We start from the raw sequence: 24,465 nt of genomic DNA on the forward strand, positions 1-24,465 counted from the left end.
ACTGCAAGCAGCATCATTCAGTGGTACTTGTCTTTTAGAAGCCTATTTAGTTACATGTGGGGAAGACAGGACTTCAACCAGTGTTGACACCTCAAAAATGTCAGTAGAATAGAAAAAACATGAAATATTTGAGAATTCAGTTAACACAGGTACTACTAAAGAACAACTCAAGTAATTGCTACTAAACAGAGCTGAAAGATAAACTGGCAAGAGAAAAAAACAGGGCGGAATTTCTTTGGAGCTTCAAGGAGACTCTTGACCATTACAAGGTAGAAGAAATTAAGATTCAAAGTCAATGTCAATGCTGAATACCTGAACACAAGATCCAAATAAGTTCAAGCCAAGCTACAGTTACTATAGTTAAAAACTACCAACAAAAAAAGAGAAAAAATACCAAAGTCTTACTACTGACAACTAAATGACTCCTCTTGAAGCAAGCAAAGATTCAGAAAGAAAAACAGTTACAGTTTTCTTAAATACAAACAATGACCTCAAATTTGCTAAAAACATGATGAATATTTCCATTTTGTAGAAGATGGGATTCTAAATGCTCCAGCATCTGACTTCTTAAAGAACTTAAGGAAACCAAAGAATGAGCCAAGAACCATTCCTGTCCCTACCAAAGATGCAGACATAATGTACATGTATGATTGTATAAGACACGGTGTGCACAAAGCTTTTAAGTTGGCATATGCTTAGAACAACAGCAGCAAATGTTGCGGCTTCAGGCACATGAATGAAATGATGAATAATAATGAAATAGGGTCTGATGAAGTTTAACACTTTTTAAACGAAAGCGCTAACAGGATATCTCATTTTAAAGAATAAAGGATTTGTGTGACTTTCCAGCATCGTGGGCTTCTCTTTCATCTAAATTTGCTGCCAGTAGAGTCCATGAACTGCCGTTTTTATTTTATTACATTAATGAAATAAAAGGGGTGCGAGTGACCCAAGAAAGAAGACAGTTGTGACTGAAGCAAAACATGCATGGATTCACTGGACACAGAACTTCAGAAACCTCTGTGGCAGAAGGCCTCTGCTGTACACCTTGTCCTGGATTCACACATGGTGAAAGGTAAACAGGGTTTGGCACAGATAAATACAATGAGGAAAAATGTGTAGGTGGTGGAGTAACAGTTGTCTTTCTGTACAGTATCACCACTCAAAGAGACTGCCAAGAAGTTTAGAGAATAAGATCTGATCAAGAAAATAAAAGTTTGATGGGTTAGAAAGAAGCAGCAGAAGGGAAACCATTGCTGTTTTTCTTGCCCTACCTACAGAAGTATCACAACTGTCAAAAGACAAGACTCCATATCAAGTGGGTCTAGATGGCAAGAGCAAGCCAAGGATGGGGTGCTAAGAATTCTGGACATTTACATTAACAACATTATATGCCTCAAGGAAGAAACCAGTGCTGCACTGCATTAACTGGAGAGGAACTGGACCATTTCCCCAGGAACAGTAATGCACTGCATTACCTGGAGAGGAATCGGACCATTTCCCCAGGAACAGTGCTGCACCGCATTACCTGGAGGGGAATCTGACCATTTCTCCAGGAACAGTGCTGCACTGCATTACCTGGAGAGGAATCGGACCATTTCTCCAGAAACAGTGCTGCACTGCATTACCTGGAGGGGAATCTGACCATTTCTCCAGAAACAGTGCTGCACCGCATTACCTGGAGGGGAATCTGACCATTTCTCCAGGAACAGTAATGCACCGCATTACCTGGAGGGGAATCTGACCATTTCTCCAGAAACAGTGCTACACCGCATTACCTGGAGAGGAATCTGACCATTTCTCCAGAAACAGTGCTGCACTGCATTACCTGGAGAGGAATCTGACCATTTCTCCAGAAACAGTGCTGCACTGCATTACCTGGAGAGGAATCTGACCATTTCTCCAGAAACAGTGCTGCACTGCATTACCTGGAGAGGAATCTGACCATTTCTCCAGAAACAGTGCTGCACTGCATTACCTGGAGAGGAATCTGACCATTTCCCCAGAAACAGTGCTGCACTGCATTACCTGGAGAGGAATTGGACCATTTCCCCAGGAACAGTAATGCACTGCATTACCTGGAGAGGAATCTGACCATTTCTCCAGAAACAGTGCTGCACCGCATTACCTGGAGAGGAATCTGACCATTTCTCCAGAAACAGTGCTGCACCGCATTACCTGGAGGGGAATCTGACCATTTCTCCAGAAACAGTGCTGCACAGGGTGACCTGGAGAGGAATCTGACCATTTCTCCAGAAACAGTGCTGCACCGCATTACCTGGAGAGGAATCTGACCATTTCTCCAGGAACAGTAATGCACCGCATTACCTGGAGGGGAATCTGACCATTTCTCCAGAAACAGTGCTACACCGCATTACCTGGAGAGGAATCTGACCATTTCTCCAGAAACAGTGCTGCACTGCATTACCTGGAGAGGAATCTGACCATTTCTCCAGAAACAGTGCTGCACTGCATTACCTGGAGAGGAATCTGACCATTTCTCCAGAAACAGTGCTGCACTGCATTACCTGGAGAGGAATCTGACCATTTCTCCAGAAACAGTGCTGCACCGCATTACCTGGAGAGGAATCTGACCATTTCTCCAGGAACAGTAATGCACTGCATTACCTGGACAGGAATCTGACCATTTCCATTACCTGGAGGCACCGCATTACCTGGAGAGGAATCTGACCATTTCCCCAAGAACAGTGCTACACTGCATTACCTGGAGAGGAATCGGACCATTTCCCCAGGAATTTCTTGTGAAATCTGTTCCAGGAGAGAGCAGTTCCTGAAACCTTCTTGCATATTTTTCAAAGTCAGGTGCTCAGTATTAGATGCTGACACTTACAAAGTTGCATATTGTACATAAAAGTGAAACCAACAGTTATGCTTACTGAAGCAGGTGAGGTTTCTTATGCTTACTGAAGCAGGTGAGGTTTCTTATGCTTACTGAAGCAGGTGAGGTTTCAAAGTGGCCTAAGAAAGTGGAAGAGAATGCAAAATTATTTTTCAACAATTTAAATGGTGTGCAGTGATCTGTGATCAGTGCAACATTTGAAACTACCATGTATAAGTGGATTAAATGAAGAATTTAGTAGTGGAAGAACAGAACTTGATCAACTCATAGGTATTTAAGAAAAACTAACAGAAGGACTTGAGGTTATGTGCTTGTGTTGATATATGACATTTTTTTAGCTTTGTATTAAATACAAAACAGTTCTCTAGACACCATCTTGTGTATGACAGAAATTTTCCATTTCATGTTAAAGAATATAGCAGTGTGTTTCTTACTTGCATGTATTAGCTAGAAATGTTTGAACACAGATGCTTAAGACTAATATACTGTGCTAACACACATAAATCATGAAAGGCCTTGAAAGCAGGTGCTTATCAAGTGTAATTAAAAAAAAATGTATCCACAACAAATTCTGTTTTTGCTTACTGAATGCAACAAAAGTATAGTAAAGGTCAAAAATGTTACTATTTCTTTTCCCTGAAATGCAATATTGTCTATACAATAGCGCTTGATACACAGCTCATCACAAGTCAAATAGTACTCTCTACTGATCTTGCAGAAAAAAGTGGTCACATTTGTTCAGGCGTGCTGGTTAAAATGTACAGACTGTATAACCTAAATAAAACTGTTAGGTAAAGACCTACAGAATCCAGGAAGAAGCCAGCCTTTGCACATAGTTTTAGTACATGTTGTCTGACAGCATAGTAAAACTGTGAACCGCACAGCATCCCAGTATCTTTTTTCAAGCAGTTACGTCAAATTATCAGAATTGCATATATATATGCTTTAAAAGACTGCAAACACATGCTTCTGATATACTGTGAATAACAAATGCACGGTATATCATGTCAACAGAAAATGTTTCTTAAAAACTACTACAATATTATTAGTCCTTGTAATCCAGAATTACTCACATAATTTACACACAAGATGGAATTTATTTGCCTTAAATAAAGTTTTCTCTTCTATCCACACATACTAACTAGACAAGGACTACAATTTTTTAAACCAGAGATGAACAAAATATCACTTCTGATTCTCTCTAATGGTCCTCTTCAGACAAGTGACCATATACTTTCAGGTAGTAAAACAGTGTAAAATATTGTTAATTCTTCACCACAGTAAGCATGTCATTTCTTAAATATTCTTAAATGTGGAGAAGGGAGAAAACCACATTACAGGCAAAAGAGGGGATACTGCAAAGAAGAAAGTGAACTACACATAGAATCTGGAGCAGCTGAGAAAATCACAACTATTACATCAAAATGCAAAAAAAAAAATTAAATCTGAAAACTGAACTTCAAACGACTTAACAATACTAGTACTTAAATTTATTTTGCAAACAAACATATTAAATTCAAAAAAGTCTGAACTTGACTCTGTGCAGTAGAACTTGAGGTTTCCCATATCAAATAAGACACAGCAGTTAAGTGCCATAGATAAGTAAAATGCTTCTCAGTGACCAAGGGACTTTAAGGGGAAAAATGCCTGCAGCACACTGAGAAAAGGCCATCATGACGTGCTTTATGACCTGTGTTCTCTTACCCTTGCTACCTTTGTGCAGCTGTGATGATAACATTTTATGGGGCATTTCACATCTTGCATGAAAGCTAGTACAGGCTAAAAATCCACCCCTGTCACACAGCACTGTAAAAAATACAATTAACTCTGGTCTCCACTGCTCACTTTAAAGGTAAGAGGTCTGAAGAGTGCAGAATACAAAAATAATCCAGCTGCATGGCATGAATGTGTAACGGCCCAAATGCATTATTTTTTTTTTTTTTTTTTTTTTAAAGATGAGGGATGTACTTCTTGTTTTGACAGGGAGCAATATCAAAACACAAAAGGCATATAAATGCCTAGACACATCCAGCAACATTAAGTACAAGGATAAAGCCCAGACTTTTATCTAGGTGACACAGGTTCAACTGCTGGCATGGACATCTGAGGTTTTAAAGTACTCAAAAGGGGAGGAAAGGGCATGCACTCAGGCACACCTCATGACTGATCTCTGGCGATGTCTGGGGACATACAAGAGGTGTTGCCTTTAACGGGCAAGAGTACTGACAGAGTCACTGCAGTCATGGGCACATGCAAGAAGATGGAAATTTAAGGCATACAAAAAACATCCATTCTCAACAGCAATATGACTCTGCCTGAGGGTGAATCAATCTCCTCACTGGTCCCAGTCAATTCAATGCACATCCAAGGGAGGCTTACTGGGTTCAGTAGACCCAGAGAGCAAAGGGAGGCTCCTGGGAATGCTTTGGGTTAGCTGAGGGTCAAGCTGTGGGGGGCACAAACTAAAATACTTAGTAGACAGCACACTTTTATTAAAAGCTGATATAAAAGCTTATGACACACTAACAGTGAATAATGCAACACACAGGATGAAAATAACTCATACAGCACTTAAATGGAGACATGCATTCTAAACATTCAGTTTTAATTAAATCAATGATCTCCTTAGATGAGAAAAATACTCAAAACAATTTTAGCTACAGTTCTCCAGAACACCTTCTATTTATATTATCCAGTCAAAACCTGTTTTACTCCAAAGTTAAATTTAAGTTGAGACAATCACTGACTTGTACTAATGACTGAAAAACAAATGACATGCTGATGGTGTCAGTGCTCTTTTTTTTATATAAATTCTTATTTATTGCTTTGGGCCCTATTAAAAAATCTTCACGGTGCAGCTGCGACCCACATACCACCCTTTACTTTCTCTAGATGTCAGTTAGAATAGTAAGTAACTTGGGAACTTTTTAAAAACTATTACTACAGCTTCACATTTTAAACGATGACATAAGTGCACAAACATTAATAGGCAAAAAAAAATCAAACCACAGTAAAATTTTAAAAAATTATCGCAGCTGCTCTTTTTTTAAATTTCATATCAATTTAACAAATGTATGAAACCAATCAATGTTTTAGAATGCTGGGAAAGGGTTTAAAGCTGCAAATGTTGTAAGTGACCTAACTTTCTTTATATAAAAGACTCGGCCAGTACACAAGCAAGGGACCATGTAAGTGCAGCTGTTTTGGTCTTTTGTGATCACTGCACTACCCTACTTAATAAACTGAAATAAATAAAGACCAAATATAAGTTTTAGGTTCATAGGTTCATCATACTACTAGGCTATCGAGGGGGCATTTACAAGCCTAGCTAGCCCTTTTTTCTTTACTTACCACCCCTTTAGTATGGGGAACTATACCCATTATTTTTGAGTGACAATTTATTGCACGCATCTTTAAGTACATTTGGACTACTCTGCATGGTAACAGTAGCAAAAAAACTTTGTCCACAGTGACTGTTCATGGTCACTCGCTCACTTAGAAAAGGCCAGCAAAGACTTCCTACCCCTGATAAATAGGTGCCAAGTATATATTTTATAACCCACACAGACTGATGAGGAAAAACATTACAGGCACCAAAGAAGGCCGAAATCTGAATAAATAAAGGGGAGGAAAAAGAAGTCAAATGAAAGAAAAATGTAAAAATTACAAGATTGATTGTTTAACAATATTACTATGGCACATATATTGCTATAATTTACTGAGGTATGTATATTAATATGCTGTTTTAAAAAATACTATTAGAAAGAATTAGTCACAAGACAAAAACAATACACGCTGTACCTTAAATGCAATACCATAATTGTATAAATAGTATGTTGGGAGAGGCTAGGGACATTAAGTAGCAGTGTTTGTTGAGGGAACTAGTTTGTTCAGCTTTGTCCGCACTGTATATAGTAACACGGGGGGATACTATGGGTTAAATCTATATCTAAAGAGAAAACACATTCCAAGATTAGACGTAGAGGTAAACCATATAACGGACCTTCACCCCCCCCCCCCCATGATTATTCCTGGTCCAGGGATATAGTGGTTAGACACACAGTAGGGACAGGGATAAACAGATGCTTTCCTAAACCATCACACAGTAACACATACAAAGATAAAACTAATATACAAGACATATCTAAAGAATACACCTAATAAATAAATGTGGGAAACAGAATCATGGAACGTTAAAGGGCTCCAAAACAAGAAAAAAAGAAAACTATTCTTACACCTTACATTGAAAACCACAGCCAACCTCATACCAATACAAGTAACACACTTGACTGCAGAGCAATGGGCAGAAATTAGCAGAAAGAAATGGATAAGTCAAATAATAGCTTCAGAGGGGAAAACAAACACTGCTGGGGTGGCCATAATAATTAAAAACCAATTTAAGGAAAAAGTACTTAAAACCAAAGCTGACAAGGAGGGAAGATGGTGTTACGTTAACATTTACTAATCCTATAATACCAAAACTTATAATGGTATTTAATGTTTATGCACCTTGTAATAACCAACAACACTTTTTTATGTCGTTATACCCAACCTTAAACCAGTTTAAAGACCACTACCTAGTGATTGGAGGTGACTGGAACACATATCAAAACCCAGAAAAGGATAAATCTAATCTGACCAAATCACATAATAAACAAGCCACATTAGCCCTTACTGAACTCAAACAAGATTTCAAACTATATAACCCTTTTAAATATGGGAACTGTGGAGATAAAACAGGGAAATTCACATTCTATTCACAATGCCACAAAATGTGGTCAAGAATACACTTCTTCTTAATCTCTGACAGATTCATTAACATGGACCCAACAATAACTATACATAACAGGTTCTTTTCAGATCACTCCAAAATCACACTGAACATTAACTGGGACAAAAAGATATATTTAGAGAACAGGGGTCATAATTGGTCATTAAACCCTAATTTACTTTCCAAAATGGATGTAATAAAAGAAACAGAAGCAATACTAAAAATAGCTCTTACAAATATCACTAACTCCCAAGTACCAACTGACATAGAATGGGCTGCAACCAAAGCACAAATTACAGGACTGTTTATCAAAAAAGCAGCATACTATAAAAAAATACAACTGAAAGAGGAGCATACACTGAAAGGGAAAATCTTGAAAAAGAACTAATAAATAACCCCAAGAACCAAATAGAAGCAGAATTTTTAAAACTGCAAAGAGATCTATATATGTCAGAAACCAGGAACCTATGTTTTTATGAAGCCAGAATGTTAGCCACTTATGCACAAGAAGCTCAAATGCCATCTAGAACTCTGGCCAGAATTATCTCCCAACACAAAAATGCCTCCAATATATCAGAAATAAACTACAGAGACAAAAACTACACAAAAAATGAAGACATTATTAAAACATTTGAACAAATATACTCTCAAATATATGGAGCACAAATACTACAAACCTCAAAGAAAGATGGAACTCTCTTCCTTCAAAAAGTGAAATTCCCTAAACTAAACTTAGACCAACAAGAGCAACTAACTGAACAGATATCCATCAGTGAAATTATTACAACAATCAAACACTTAAAAGCGCATAAGGCTCCGGGTCAGGATGGACTCGCATCAGAATTTTACAAAGCATTTTCCCCCTTGATAGCCAAACTACTGCACTATACACTGAATTACATAATAAACTATAAAATAAATTATATCCACTTTAATGCCTCAAAAACCATCTAACACAGAGACCCCAAAAACCCTGACAGCTACAGACCCATCCCCCTCTTAAATTTAGAAACTAAAACATTTACCTCTATACTTGCAAAAAGAATGAAAAATCTGATAGAGAAAATCATCTCCCCAGAACTATCCGGTTTTACACCACATATATAGACTAGTGAATACATTAAGATTAGATGCACTAACATCCTATGCTTACCGATACAATATCAACATCTACACAATGGTAGTGGATGCCCACAAGGCATTTGATAAGGTTAACCTAGAATTCTTACTCCAAACACTACACTACTCTAACATACCCAATAACTTCATTCAGATCATCCAAACTCTCTAAAGCAACCCATACACATCTCTCCATATAAATAAAACTTGGTCAAATAGGATTCTAATAAAAAATGGAACAAGACAAGGATGCCCATTATCATCCTTTCTGTTTAACCTATACCTAGAACCACTCTTTCTATACATTAAACAAAACACATAACACAATCCTCCATCAACACACAACTTCAAAATATACCTCACTGCATTGCGGATGATCTGAACATATATTGCATTACACCAAATTCAGATATAAACAAAATAATAGCTGCAATTGAACATTTCTTGACTATGTCTAACTACAAACTAAACCTCAATAAAACTAATATTTTCCCCCTAAAAACACTCAAACACATCTCACTAATACCATTATTGAACACAATAAAAAGAAAAGAAGAAACTAAATACCTGGGAATCACCTTTTTCCAAAATAACAAAGACTTCAACCAACAGAATGTAAACCTTAAATGGCAAAACATAATGCAAGACTGTAAAAGATGAAACAACCTAAAACTACCATTCTTGGCCTAAGTATCAATAATCAAAATGAAGATTTTACCTACACTAATGTATATATTCATGACATCACAGACAATAATACATAATAAATTCTTCAAACAAATTCATACCTTCCTAGCAAAATCCTTCCTAGCAAAATTTATATGGGAACCCAAAAAAACAGAATCTCCTATCCAAAATTAACACTCCCCAAAAACAAAGGAGGACTAAATTTACCAAATTTTAAAATGTACTACTCGATCATTAACACTAACAGAATATTAAGAATAGCTGAACATAACCAGTCAATGGAAAATTGGTCTCCTCTTTGGGTGACAATCTATTATAGATATATTAAAGCTCTAGGTTTCAATCCCAAAGCACTTCCATTCCTGAAGCAGAAAGAAATACAAACTTATAACATTATAGAGCCCTTAAAACATTCTATCAATCTAAGAGCAAAAACTCTTTCAATTCTTGAACCTTGGACAAGCCATGACAATACTGCAACCCCTTCATAAAAACCCAAATTTAAAAATAAACAATAAGATGCTGGACTTAGTCCCTTTCCCAGATTGAAAGATAAAACAATCCAAGATATTTATCCTTACCTTAACTGCTCAATACAAGAAATGAGGACCAACTTAAACCTCCCTAAATCACACCTGATAATCCCAAGACAAATCAAAGAACTGTGTTCAAGTTACCTCCAAAATGCTATGACCAACAGTGACATAGAAACCTGTAGCAGGTTTTGGAAAACTATTATCACAACAAAGACAATTATTACTACTACATATAAAATGATAAATGAAATCAAATACCAGAAAGACCTCCTCTTCTCTAACTACTGGAGAAAAATTAAACCATCCATAGATGATCAGCAAATAAGCCAGGCAATCAATCTAACACTGAAGATTATACCCCTCAAAAAGTTAGCATACACTCAGCTCATGATCAATAATAATAATGCATATTTTACACCTGCAATCCTACACAAATTTAAAACATCAAAATCACCTTTCTGCCCAGACTGTAAGGACCAGATAGCTGACTTACTCCATGTATTTTGGAGCTGTAAATGTGTCTATAAACTCTGGAACTCTCTCAAGGTACAATTGCAAAAAATGGACCATCAAATATCAACATTAACTTGGGAATTCACTCTGTTACACATTCTCCCACCCAACATACCAAGAAAACAACCAAATACACTTTTAACAATCTTCCTACTAATGAAACTGTATATAGCTTTTAAATGGCTAGATACAATAAATATCTCTTGGGAGGGTTTTAAACAAGTAGCTATGCAACACCTTTTAGCTCATAAAATAGTAAAAGATAAAATAAACAAAAACATGAAATCCAGAGAAATTTGGGAACAAACCTTTAATATTATATTAGCATAATTCATCACACAGCAACTTAGAAGTACACTCTAATGGAACCGAAGAACACATAGATTCATAGATTAGTACTAAGCTGACTGCCCTTGCGGGCCATTGTAAGCCTAGCCAATTATCCCTTGTGAGATTCAAACCCTGCACCTTGTGTTTGTAAGGCAAACACCTTAACCATTAGGCCACCCTCCCAACCCAAATTTAAAAATAAAACAATAAGATGCTACCATACAAGTAAAAGTTCAGATATTAAATAATAACTTGGATATTACGAATGTATATACTGTCTTATACTGTGGAACTAACAATAAAAGAATCTATGTACATAGTGTAAATAGATATGTTGTACGACCTATATCCTGTGGTATTGACAATGTATAACATATATATACGGTTATGTTGTAAGATGGTTTTTATCTGGGACATTTATTAATGTTAAAAGAAAAAGAAAAATTATTGGAAAAAAAGAAAAGGCCAGCAAAGACAATGCAAGAATACAGTAAACCACAGACATTTCTCACCTGATAATGCAAGAACACAGCAAACCACAGACACTTCTCACCTGATAATGCAAGAACACAGCAAACCACAGACATTTCTCACCTGCATGGAAGTCTATCCCAACAACTAGTGACGTTCCAGAAACAGGAACCAAGGCATCCGATTTATCATTGGGATCAAGGGGAATTCCTCGGAGTCCTTCATGGACAGAGTACAACAAGAATGAACCAACACCTGGTGAGGCAAGAAAACAAAATGGTACAGTATTAGAGACCTTCACTTCCTTAACCTCACTTAATATGTGAAAAAAAAGAATTGTAACTAATTTAGGAATCAGCTTTTCATTACATTTAGTCACAAAATGCATATTTTTTTAAACAAGTACTTTTCTCAAAATTTCTATGTAGTATGCTGGTCTGCAGGGAGAGACGAGGGACTAATATTTACCTCCCCTTACAAACTCTCCTCAATAACAGCTTACTTTACTCAGCTTTTCCTTTTGCCACTGGTAGACAGAAACTTAAAAGAAGCTTTTACAGATGGATTAAACATACCGAAACCGCAGAAATAGCATAGGGAAAGAATATTAATTCCAACAGGTTTGGAAGATGTATATATAAAAAAGCAGCAACAAACATGAAAATCTCAGAAATAATGATACTCTAGAAGAAATCTAAGTTGGTGGCCCATAAAATTTGAGAAATCTGACATGCTTTCTTTAAAAGTGTTAAAGGAAGGAAAGATACCTGGGCACCTGAAGACAGCCATAGTGTAAATTAAAAAAGAGGAGAAGACCCAACAAATTCCTCTTTGTATCTACAAATATCAAACTTAAACCCAAATTATAAGCTAATTGTAAGGAAACTTGCAACAAAAACAGCCAATATATTGCCATAATTTTGAAATTTAGACCAGTGTGTAGCTTTGTTGAAACAAACACGATAATATCTCACAAACCTTGATGATCCAACAAGATAGCGAGTATCAGGGACACCCACTGGTTGTACTTCGTCTGGATGCTAAGCATGTGAGCTGTGTATACTTGGAAGTGGGGATTAAACAATTCAGGGTAGCACAAAATCTGACTGACCTAGTATCAGCTGCATAAGGGATCTACTTACAAAAAAAAAAAAAGAAAAATGCAGATTGTCTTGCAAGTTCAGTTCACACAGCAGGTGTAGTCAGGGATGCTCATTCTCATCTCTTGCACTTGCTTTATATCTAGAAACTTTAACCACAAAATAAGTCACCCATAGATATAAGGTTACAATTAGTTGTTGTATCTTTCGGCTTTTCCTGGTTAGGGGTCGCCACAGCGGAACTCTAGTCTGCTAATGATTGGCAGTTGATTTTTACGTATCGAGTTGCCAGCTCTGCCGCACAACCTTCAACGAAGGTACGCCCATTCACACGTCTCCACGCAGAAGACGCTCTAGCTGAGAATCGAAGGCAAATGAAAACTGCACTGTTTGCAGATGATATACCAAACTAACCCAGAACAGCATATACAGCAGGGTTGTTTGATACACCGAGAAACTTTCAGTTACTTTCAGGTTATAAGATTAATAAAAACATAACTAAAGCTATTCCAATTAGTTAAAATCTAAAACACATGCTGGTGCAAATCTGTCTGTACTTCTGTGTGAATGAAAAAAAAATAAACTGCTTATGAGTGGACTAAAAATAAATACCATTATCAGTAAAAGAGATACGGAAATACTTACAACATAAAGCAATAAATAAAACAGCACACCAAATGTTATGCCAATGGACTTGGATCACAAAATATAAGCCACAAAAATGTTAACTGCACCATTAATTTATAAACTTGAAAAGAGACCACAGCTCTGTCTCTTGTGAGTCGGGCAGAAATGTTTTTCCCCACCTGGTTACTGTTATGTTCTTAAACACCACTGTCTTTCTAGTTGCCTGCCCCTTATGTTAATTTTACCATATAACTCATTTCCTCTCTGCTTTTGCTGGCTTGTGAGAGTAAGCGCAAAATTATCATTTTGTGAAATCACTCCCCTTCAACTATTTAAATTTATTGGCCATCCTACTGTATTCCATAGTACAAGAATACAAAAGTGACCAGCCCCATTCAATCTATCTTGCTGTTTTAAAAATAGTGACTCTCCTCTAAAACATACCTTTTTAGACAGGTAAAACTTAAGTTACCTACTTTCACATCTAACTCCTCTAGTGCACAATGCAGTGTTTAGGATAAACCGTTTTTTTTTCATCTTACCTTTAAGCATCCCTGTGACTAACACTTGCTCTAAAACCTGCTGGAAAGCACTAGGAAGCCTTAAACTGATACAAGCACTCAACTCTCCTTGTTAATAAGGAGGAATTAATCGTGGGCACTAAACAGTCTATAATTGCAAAGTACCTTGCTAAGGTAAGGGAAAACAGCTCTTGTACTTAAAGGCACCAAACCAGGCATGTCCAAGGGTCAGCTTCTGGTGATTTCTCCTGTCCACTTGGTGAATCTGGCCATACTGGATACTGGGGCAATGCAGCAATTGACTCATGTACACAGACAACCCTCTCCTCCTACCACCCAACACTACAACCTGCGAGAGATGCACTTACATAGCCAAAACGGAAGCAAAGCTCTCTCCACCCAAGAGTTTGCTAGACAGTCAAGAGGAGAAGGTTAACACCCGCACTACACCTCAAGCAGCACATAGCCCCTTCTAAACCCACACCATCAACAACCTCACATAGCAACACTAAACCCTCATATGCCGAGGCCCTTAACAGTAACCTGCCCAAGCAACAAGGACCTCCGAAGCTGAAATGCAAACAAACACCAATCACAACCAAAGTGCAACATAGCTCACAACACCAGTGTGCCACCCAACAGCCCCTAAGGCAAAACAACGTACCTAACACTTTAGTCACAGGTGACTCTATAGTCAGGCACACTGATGTCCCACTCACCAGGCAGAACAAGGAGAAAATTACAATCATTTGCCTGTCGGGTGCCAGAATCAGCCTCAAAACGCATGCACTCGAGTCACTCCACAAGTACAAATATGATTCTGTCATTGTCCATGTTAGAGTGAATGACTTGAGATGTACCTCTCTGGACTACATGAAGAGAGACATGGAAAAGCTCTTGGATCATGTGGCCTAGGCAGGTATGACCCTAGCATTGAGCAAAATCCTGCCTTCACCCAGAATACCACCACAGTATAAGGACAAAATGACTGACTTCAACAATTGGCTAAGCTTCTGGTGTCATTCAAAGTGGATCCAGTATCTGTCTGCCTGGGACAACATGATCGACAGACCACGATGCTTTGCCAGAGACGGTCTGCACCTGTCGCCCCTGGGATTCAGGTTACTGGCTAAGGCTCTTGCCACCCCTATAGTGCCTTTTTTAGGCAAAGTTCAAAGGACAAAGCCACCACCATAACAGGTACAAGCATGCAAAATCTGAAGGTAATGCTACTCAACGCTAGAAGCCTAAACTTCAAAATGCACTCTCTCGAGGCACTCCTAAAAATGGAGAACATCAATATCTGTGCAGTAACTAAGACCTGGCTCAAGGCTCCAGAGAGCACCCCTGCAATACCAGGCTACAACTCTTACCACACTTTTTGGCCACCAAACCAGGACTGAAACACTAAAGGTGGACGAGTGTCCATATTCACCTTTACCAAGGATATTCACACCACCAGGCTAGTTGCCCAACACAATGCGTCTGAAATTCTACAGGTGCAACTAACACTAGGTAAGACTGCAATCCAAACTGTACCTTGCTACAGATGCCTCATGTCCCAAGATTCTCACTACACCTTTCTAAACATACTGGAAAATATTAAGATACAACCAAACACCCTAATACTGGGCGATTTCAACTACCCTACCATTATAATTGGAAAACTACTCATGTACCAACACCTTTGCCCAACGGTTCTTGGAATTCATAAATTCCAATGCCCTGGATCAACTAATCCATAGTTCCACCAGGGCTCCAATATCCTAGACCTGGTCATTGCCAACATGAGAAATTGATGCTCCACATCTATGGTCACCTCCTCGGTCAGGTGTGACCATAAACTAATCACCCTTGACAACCACATCCCTCCACCACCCCCCAGTAAGGAAACCTCTGTAAAAAACTTCTCCAAAGCCAACTTCATGCTACTCAAGTCAGAAGTGACAAACTTCATGACACACATGCAGACGGGAAATGAAAGTTCAACTGCTGAATCCTATACTAAGGCACTGTACGAGCACATCCACTCGTGCATGAATTGTGCCATCCCAAACAGAACCAAGATGCTCTCCTCCAAAAAAAGAAAGCCAATCTGGTGGTCTCTTGCCATAAACAAACTTTACAACAAAAGGAAGAAACTGTTGCAGAAAAGAGGAAAATCCCAGGATGCAAAAAACTCCCTTACCAGCCTCAGTAAGAAGCTGAGATCCCTCATAAAATCCTCTAAAGTTAGTTACGAAAATAAAATTGCCAAAGATTCCAAAGACAACCACAAGTCATTCTATAGCTATGTCAAGAATCTAAATGGCAATGCTCAGATCTGTTCTGAGCTACAACAGAATGGCATTAAATATACTGATCCCAAGGATATTGCCAATATTCTGGCAGATAGATTCAGTGTGAACTTCACCCCCCTCTCACCCCCTTAAGGGCCCATCTCAATACAGAAAGATTGTGAAATTCCAGTAATAATGGCCACATAGGTAAAAAATGCACCATCCAAAGCTAAGAATACAGCATCCATGGGACCAGATGACATCCCGGACTGTGTACTACATGAACTACAAAATGAACTGGCACCTCACTTAAGTGTCATGTTTAATCATAGCCTCACCTCAGGCTTCATGCCCACTGAGTGGCACACAGCTACAGTTATCCCACTCCACAAGAGGGTATCCACCTTGGATCCTGGGAACTACCGCTTCATCAGTCTGATGAGCCTGATCTGCAAGGCCATGGAACTTATAAACAAAGACATTGGAAACCTTCAAACACTGGACCCCACCCAGTTTCGGTTCGTGAAGGGCCGATCTTGTTTCCTGAACCTGACTGACTTCTTCGAATCAGTCTCCAGAGCTGTCGACGAGGGTAAGGTGGTTCACACAGCCTATCTAGACCTCGTCATGACCTTCTACACCATCCCCACTCTGGAATCATAGATAAACTTAATAAGCTGTGCATTAATCCCTACGTCACTTGATGGGTTGCTAACTGGCTCACTGAACGAATCCACACTGTAAAAGCAGCCGACTCCAAATCCAGCTCCAGACAAGTGGAGTACCTCAGGGTTCAGTCCTGGGACCACTCTTGTTTGGCATCTACTTCTCTGAAGCACAGGACAACACTAAGCGGCTCGGGTTAACAAAGTTCGCAGATGACTGCAAACTGGGAGCCAGTATTGAATCCCCAAATGATGTGGATATTCTGCAAAAGGGCCTTACAGAAACAGATGCTTGGAGACAGAGCCATGGGCTCAAGCTCAATGACAAGAAATGCATAGTTATCCCCTTTGGGAAAAAACATGCACCCATGAATTACCACATAGGTGGCAGTACACTAAACACTTAAAGTGTGATAAGAGACTTAGGGACACAGGTGGACAGTGGCCTCACCTTCGATAACCACATTGCCACAACAGTCAAGAAATCCTTCTATGTGGCACACCTCATCACTAAGGGTTTTCATCCAGAAAGGAGGAGGTCATTGTCCCACTGTACTCATCCCTCATTAGACCCATTATAGACTTCAACACCCCGTTTGGTATGTAGCTCTCAAGACATCTGCAACAACTGGAAAGACCGCAAAAATATCTCACTAAAAGAATCACAAGCCTAAGGCAGATGCCCTATGCTGACCATCTAAAAAAACTTCCAGCTATGCTCTGTCGCATATCGTCTACTCAGAGGCGATCTCTGCTTAACATACAAGGCCATGTCAAACCCAGAGCTGTTGGGACATGCTACACTTAAAGAAATCCCAATCCCTCAGAGCCACATGCTCCAGGGATCTAAACCTTGTCATCACAATGAACAAAACATGCTGGAGGGATAGGTTCCTGATCCAGAGACTCCCCAGACTCTGGAACAGACTGCTCGTACATGTCAAGCAGAGCACCTCTAAGGCCCTCTTCAAAACAAACCTTGACGATTGGATGGGAGATAGGACATTCACCCTGGGGATCACGTCAGTCACCCTGCTAGACAGGGGTCCAGGGAAGTAAATACTGTGTGAAGAAATAGCCAAGGAATTGTTAAGGCTAAGCTTGTATAGGCCCTAGGGCTGATAACCTAATACCAACCTATGAACATCTCCAAAAGAAAAACTGTGGTGAAAACATAAAGGAAGTGCAAGAAGTTATCAAGGATAGCAAGCACGCAAGAGTTAAGTGGGGGACATTTATAACAGCAGTAGAAATGACAGACCTAAGAATGCTAGATTTACAGACATATAGGGCAACACAAGTAAGATTACTATATCTTACTCAGTTTGATGGTTATAAGGCATGGAGGAATGCACTGATACAGGGAGAAAGACAAGACGAAACAGAAGATTCTTTGAACAGACACTGATAAAGAAGGTAAAGATATAAGAACACTGAATTACACTGTCAGTATAACAAAATGTAATGAAGGAAAGGAAGAATTTGAGGAAAGAGGTAATGGCAACAGGAACAGGACCAAGTTCAAACAGGGAGAGAGAAGCAAGTATTACAAGGAGGAAAGGAGCTTAAATTCTATTAGAATTGTGGAGTAGGACTAATTAGTTGATAAAAACAAAAATGAATGACTTCTCCCACTGAGGGATATGCTCGCCCACCAAAGCTTTGCAGTTGAGCTTAAGAAGATTTGAGTTGCAGGCTGAGAAAAAATGGTATGTCTGAATTAGAGAAATTAAAAGAATCAAGAACAGAAACAAGAGTAAACATATTAATCTGGAGATCATAACAGTGCAGGAGTAAAGCAAAAACTACTCAAAGTACATTTCAAACAAGACAGGTTTAGGAATAACTTGTGAGACCAATGGATGGAAATATGTACAGTAACAAAATATGTCATAAGACCAGGAAGAATCAGAATATTCAAATGAAATTGGCTACATATATACATATTTACTCTCTATGCAGGCTCCAACAGACTTTCCCACAAACAACTACTGAAGATGCAAGGAAAGTGAAACAGGACAATGAGAAAATATTCTGTGAAGCCTCCAAGTCAGATACAGTAAACAAGTACTGCTGACAAAGGGTATGTTCTGGTTAACCTGGGACTTAATATCAAATGGGCCAAAATATCACAAGGCATTACAGAGCCTTCTAGCAACTGTGACAAAAGAGGAAATAACTAATAGGGGAAATTTAGGTCAGAACCAATATGTGATGACATTACTGAAATAATGGATGACCTAATAGAAACTGACCAAAGAAAAAGGATGACAAAAAAAATGGCAACTCTGATAGCAATATAATGAAAAAAGGAGACAGGAGATACGTGGGCTGAATCAGATGGGACAGTACAGGCAGCATGCACTGAACAACACTAACTACCAGTTAAAAAAAGGTATAAGAATATGTAACTTTTACAAGTTAACCGCTGTTAGGCTGCAGGATGTATACTGTGCACAGAAAACCTTACTTACTAAAAAATATAAACCAAAACACATCATATGTTACAACTGTTACTTCATCTTAAATCTGTCAAATAAAAGTGGTTGAAAGAAAAAAAAAAAGTGCTGTTCGGTAGTAAGGTCCATGAAGTCCAGGAGATTACCAGCTTGACAGCTGAAGTATGAGCCCAATGATTCCCCTTCATATAACTGAATTTCTCTAAACTCGAAAGTCATAAACTCGAAACCAGAATCTCGAATTTACAGAAATTCGAACATATGAAAGGGACAAAAAACAAAATTAACACCTTTGAAATGTTTTCGTGCACCCCCCCCCCCCACTTAAATATACCTACTCCGAAATCGCACTATAGTGAAGGAAAGGGAAATCTCCCATTCCGCGCTATACGCGTAAGCGCAAAACGGAAGATTTTCCATTCCTCCGCTATAGTGCGATCAAGGAACATTCACATTTAAACTGCTAGGGTACAGGGGACCTGGCCCCCTGTAATAAGCTAAGTTAACTTTTTATTTTTTTAAAACCTAAGGCTCCCATTCACAATTTCGAGTGAATGAAGTTTGAGATTCTGGTCTTGAGATAATGAAGTTATAGCTTCCATCCATTCGATCTTGTGAAGGGGAACCGAGCCCAGTATCCAGAATAAGGGTGAGTCCCACAATTCCACTCTGAATTTTATTTTAACAAGTTTTAAAAAATAAAGCAGAAACATCTCTTCTCAGTGTCCCATTTCTACACTTTTGCAATATCTCTAAAATGTATCAATGTTAAATGCTATTTGTTTATTAATTGTCACTGCCAAATGACTTGAGTCATGGCTGAGAAGGTTCCTTGGATCAGTTTTATAAATAAAATATCTAAATGCGCTGTGTTTTCTCTATCTTCTTTGCAGCTCATGGCATATAATATAGTCTTGGTTCTACATGAAAAGCCACAGGGGAAGTAGTTTATGCACATCTTCCCTACTTTTTTTATATTTATCAAGATTCTTCAAAGATTGAATACAGCAGTTTTTCTACCATGCTTGAGATTTAGTAGCTCAGCCACAATCCATTTACGGTCTAACACTAATAAGGAATAGATAGCTTAGCTTTAAGATTTCATTCCACTAGCAAAGTTGCTGGTAAAAGACCCACGGATACAAAGATTTATTTCTCTATCCCAGGACTGAAAGACTGCAATCCGAATTTTCACAACTATCACACTTTATCAGTGTCTTTCTAATTTGCACCATACAGCGTTGTCGCCTCACAGTAAGACGCTGTCCGGTTCGATTCTCAGCTAGAGCGTCTTCTGTGTGGAGACGTGTGTAAATGGGCGTAACTTCGTTAAAGGTTGTGCGTCAGGCCTGGCAAGCCGGTACGTAAAAATCAACTGCCAATCCTGGAGTTCCGCTGTGGCGACCCCTAACCGGGAAAAGCCGAAAGAACCAAACATTCTACTTTCTGCAGCTCTGAAAAAGTACCTAGGACCTGACGTAATACATTTAAATTCCCTTTAATTCTGGAGTGTACGGAATTATTAGTTTGCAAACTGTTTTCTGACATCACCTGATTTTGTATACAATGTCCATCAATTTTAGATTTCTGTATCATGACAACAATGTGGCTTGTAGTCTCAGACAACTATACTGCTAGTGAATATTTTGAAAAAAAGTCAAAGACAAAACAATTAGCATCTTTGTACTGAAATAAACCCACTTCAATCTTTCATTCAAGGAAGATCTGTTTTTTTCCTATAACATTTCCTGTCTTTGATTCTGATTTCTCAGCATACTGAAAACCTCCCACCTTTGAACCGTTTGTTCAGTCTACTCAGTGGTCTTAGGCCAGTAAAGAACAAATAACATTACATGCTCCATCCATATTTGATTATCCCTAGATGTAATTGGGAATGTTTTATAATAAAGCACTGTTCAACAGAGTAGAAATAATAAGGACACATTTGAATACTGAGCTTTGGATACATGAAAGGTCATCATGGCAGGGAAAGTATAATGTAATATCTGGATGAATTAACACTATCTGGGTACACATTAATAACTACATCTCACAGCAACTGTATTCCTCTCCTCTCTCACAGAGTTGTTTAGTTCTTCTAGCTGATACAGGCAACTACAACACAGCATAATTCATATAACCATCAAACCTTTCTCTATCACGTCTTCTTTACACACCAAAAATTATGTTGATTAAAATTATTACCTTCATACAAATGTCTTGTACTATTAGCATCATCTACAAGAATTAGTTTATCTGGTATACGTTAAACATGAATATAACCATGTAAAACTTGTAACATTTATTGTAATGTAGCATGTGTCTTATGATGAGACTCCATTGAATATACAATGCACTCTTATTATTCAACTCCTTTATGACTAACTTACCAAAGAGAAGGAATTTTCTGACACCTAAATCTGTAGCTAGCATCACCTTCTCTATTTCAGAATAAAATATCCGAGTATCAGTCAAAGCACTTGCCCCATGGGCTACTTTGCTTACCTTCCTGCAGTAGGACCTCTCCAAACCCTCACTGAATATCAGTGGGTGAGCACCCAGCTTCAACTAAACAAAGAGATCTGATACTTTTATTCAGTTACAAACCTTTCTGGCCCAATCTGTCTTATCAGTAGTGAGTCACATTTTTACTTAATAGTTCCCAGGGCCAGAAAATAAATCAATTACACTGATTACTCATTCTAGCCCTTCAATAATTTCAGCTACTAATCTTTGAAAAGCTTCTGGAGTAGACTGTACTTCAAAAGACAAACTTAGAAACCAGTAGCTATTCATAGGAGTGTTGAATGTGTAATGTTTTGAACTAGTTTATACAGACTGGTTTACCAAACCCCTACTTAAAATTAACCAAACAAAACAAATATTTAACATGATTGCAACAGCTGCTTTGTCTAATTTACATAGGGCTTCTGTTGTAAGTGTAGAGGGTCTGCTGATATCCTAATCAATTAGTTTCAGAACGGTTGTCATGCTGTGCACTTAGTTTCTCTACTTGTTTAACACACTCGCTCACAAACTCCATGCATTTCATTGTTGGCTAAATCATGCTTTAAAGTATACCTCTTAACTGTATAGATTTTCACACAATGTCCAGATTTTTGCCTCATAATTTTGGTGAGTTACTCCTAAAATCTGTACCTTTCTGGCAAATAACTGAGGATTGAAGTAATTAAATAATGACAAACATTTGAGTTTGACACTCCACATCCTTCAGAAAAGTCATGCTAATGCAAAACCTATTATTCTATCAACTTTCTAAGTTTGTAAGAGCAATATTTAAAACATGTCCCTATTTGTCCTGTTCAAGGTCAGACAGCAGACAAACAAGCAACTACCAACCCAACACCACAGGAAAAACCAGCCTCTGCACTTACTGCCACTGCTCAATCATATGGAAACTTCATATGGAAACACACTGGACTTGACTTATGACTTCAGAGAGAAACAGATGCCAAAAACAAGCAGACTTGGCACAGAGTCTTGAGAGATTCCACTACAGATTGGCCTCTTTGTGGAAGTGGTCTCCCCTATCCTAACTTCCTGCATCCTATCTGAGAGACAGCTGGCTATCCAATGTGTAACATAGGGATTTATGCCTATATCTGCGAGTTTGTTTACAATGTCTGAGTCAGGTATTGTATCAGATGCCTTAGCCAGTAAAGGTAGGCAATATGCACTATTTTGCCCTCATTCATTGCCTTGGTGACCTTCTCAAAGAAGTCCACCAGGCTGAGCAGGCATAATCTGCCCTTGACAAAACCAAACTGGGCTGGATCAGTGCTTCAAGTTTGTCTATGTCCTTATTAATCATTTCCATAACAATTCTTTCTATGGCTTTGCATTTGAGACTAGTCAGACTTATGGGTCTGTAGTACCAGGAGTCAGTTAATGGCCTGTCAATGTGCAGAGGGATGAACACTGCAGTTCTCCATTCACATAGCACAAAATCTGTTTGGAGGCTATGGTTAAGCAGTGACTCCAGTGGTCCTGATAGATTATGTTTCAGGCTACTTAGCAGGCATCCTGGAATATTATCAGGGCCCATCAATGCAGTACTTTTGCATTACAGAGCGCATCTAGAACCTGCTGCTTAGTGACAGTTCAGAGGTAACCTGGGGACAGATCTAAAATTGGAGATGAATTTGTCAGCCAGCAGATTTGCTGTACCTTTCAGTTCTGTGTAGAAGGCTACATTTAAAATCAGTTCTTCAAGGTGGCTACATTTATAATCAATTCTTCACACTGCTGTGTGCTACCTTTCAGGTTTCATATACAGCTAAAGAAAGCCTTGTGGAAGTCCACTGCCTGAGAGGCCATCTTTACCTCACATTTGGCTTTGATATACTTAATTGCTCTCAATTCTTTCTTTAGATTGATAGGAGTGTTTTTGTCATGCTGAGAACACGACGTCCTAATTTTGGCTATGACTTTTTTTCCAACCTGTTTATGTTTGGATTCCACCAGGGTGGTTTGTTTTTTTTGAGTTAGTTCTGATCTTATTCCTGGTAGGCACAGTTCTCTATGCATTTACTGACATACTGACATGATTGTATAGAGTTTCTGCGAACAATTCTGCATTGGCAGCTGTGTTCTCCGGGTTTGGGTATGCTCGAGACTGACAGGCTATCACTTGGTAATAGGAAGTTTGCTTTAGATTACTTTGCAAGTGTTATATGGTTAACTTGGGGCACAGAACTGATTTTTACTATGAAGGAGGTGGTTTTGTGGTTTGACCTTAACAGAGAGAACACTACACTGGGGGAGGGAGGTACAGTATTCTCTCATGTTAGTGAGTACCAGATCGAGTATCTTTGCACCCTTAGTGGGCATATGGGCTACAGGGTTCAAGTTGTCAGTGATTATGAATTCCAGGAATCTCTGGGCCTGTAAGTCTGGGGTCAGGGAAGTATCCTGGTTTGCAGTTGGGTAGTTAAAGCTGCTGATGAATATGGTATTGGGTTGAATAGTGAGGGTCTCCAGTAAATCCAGGTACAAGTTAAGGGTTACTTGGATCATAGAGAGTGACCTATAGCTTGCAAGGATATGACACTGAACTCTGTTTACATAAATCTGGACATGGAGTAAGCTCCAGGGTGTCTTCCTGTTTGACTAGTTTTGCCATGAGTTTGATATAGATTGAGAAACCTCTACCTTTTGTCCATGTCTGTGCAGTAGCTGGCCTCAATGTGTAGAAGGTATTGTAGCCATGCACTGCTGGGGTGCCCCCCGAGGTTTTAAAACATTTCTTGGTAATTGCACCAGATGTCCACATTCTCCAGCGTGAGGACAGCATGGAGGGAGTGGAGTTTCTTGTTTAGGAACCTGACATTCAGCAGTAATACCTTTATGGATTTGCCACATCTGAAGGTTTGTCAGTTTGGCATTGCCTAAAAAAGGCACTATGTGGGGGTGGGAGACAATGCTTTAGCCAATATTCAAAAGCCTAAAGGGGGCAGGTGCAAACTATCCTTGAAAAAGCAATGTTGTCTGCTGACCATATCCTCCC

At 38.8% G+C, this 24,465-nt stretch overlaps 1 protein-coding gene across 1 annotated transcript in view; it reads right to left on the minus strand.

Moving 5' to 3' along the window:
- The window catches only part of LRP1 (LDL receptor related protein 1), a 2,772,300-nt gene that overhangs the window by 1,174,491 nt on the left and 1,573,344 nt on the right, over positions 1-24,465 (minus strand). The window contains exon 35 of the mRNA XM_044083629.1: positions 11,411-11,542. Within this exon, the coding sequence (XP_043939564.1) occupies positions 11,411-11,542 (132 nt within the window). The remainder of the gene's footprint in view (positions 1-11,410; positions 11,543-24,465) is intronic.

Source organism: Protopterus annectens, chromosome 9.part0, assembly GCF_019279795.1.
Source record: "Protopterus annectens isolate FY-2018-M chromosome 9.part0, PAN1.0, whole genome shotgun sequence".
In the NCBI taxonomy this organism is placed as follows: domain Eukaryota; kingdom Metazoa; phylum Chordata; order Ceratodontiformes; family Protopteridae; genus Protopterus; species Protopterus annectens.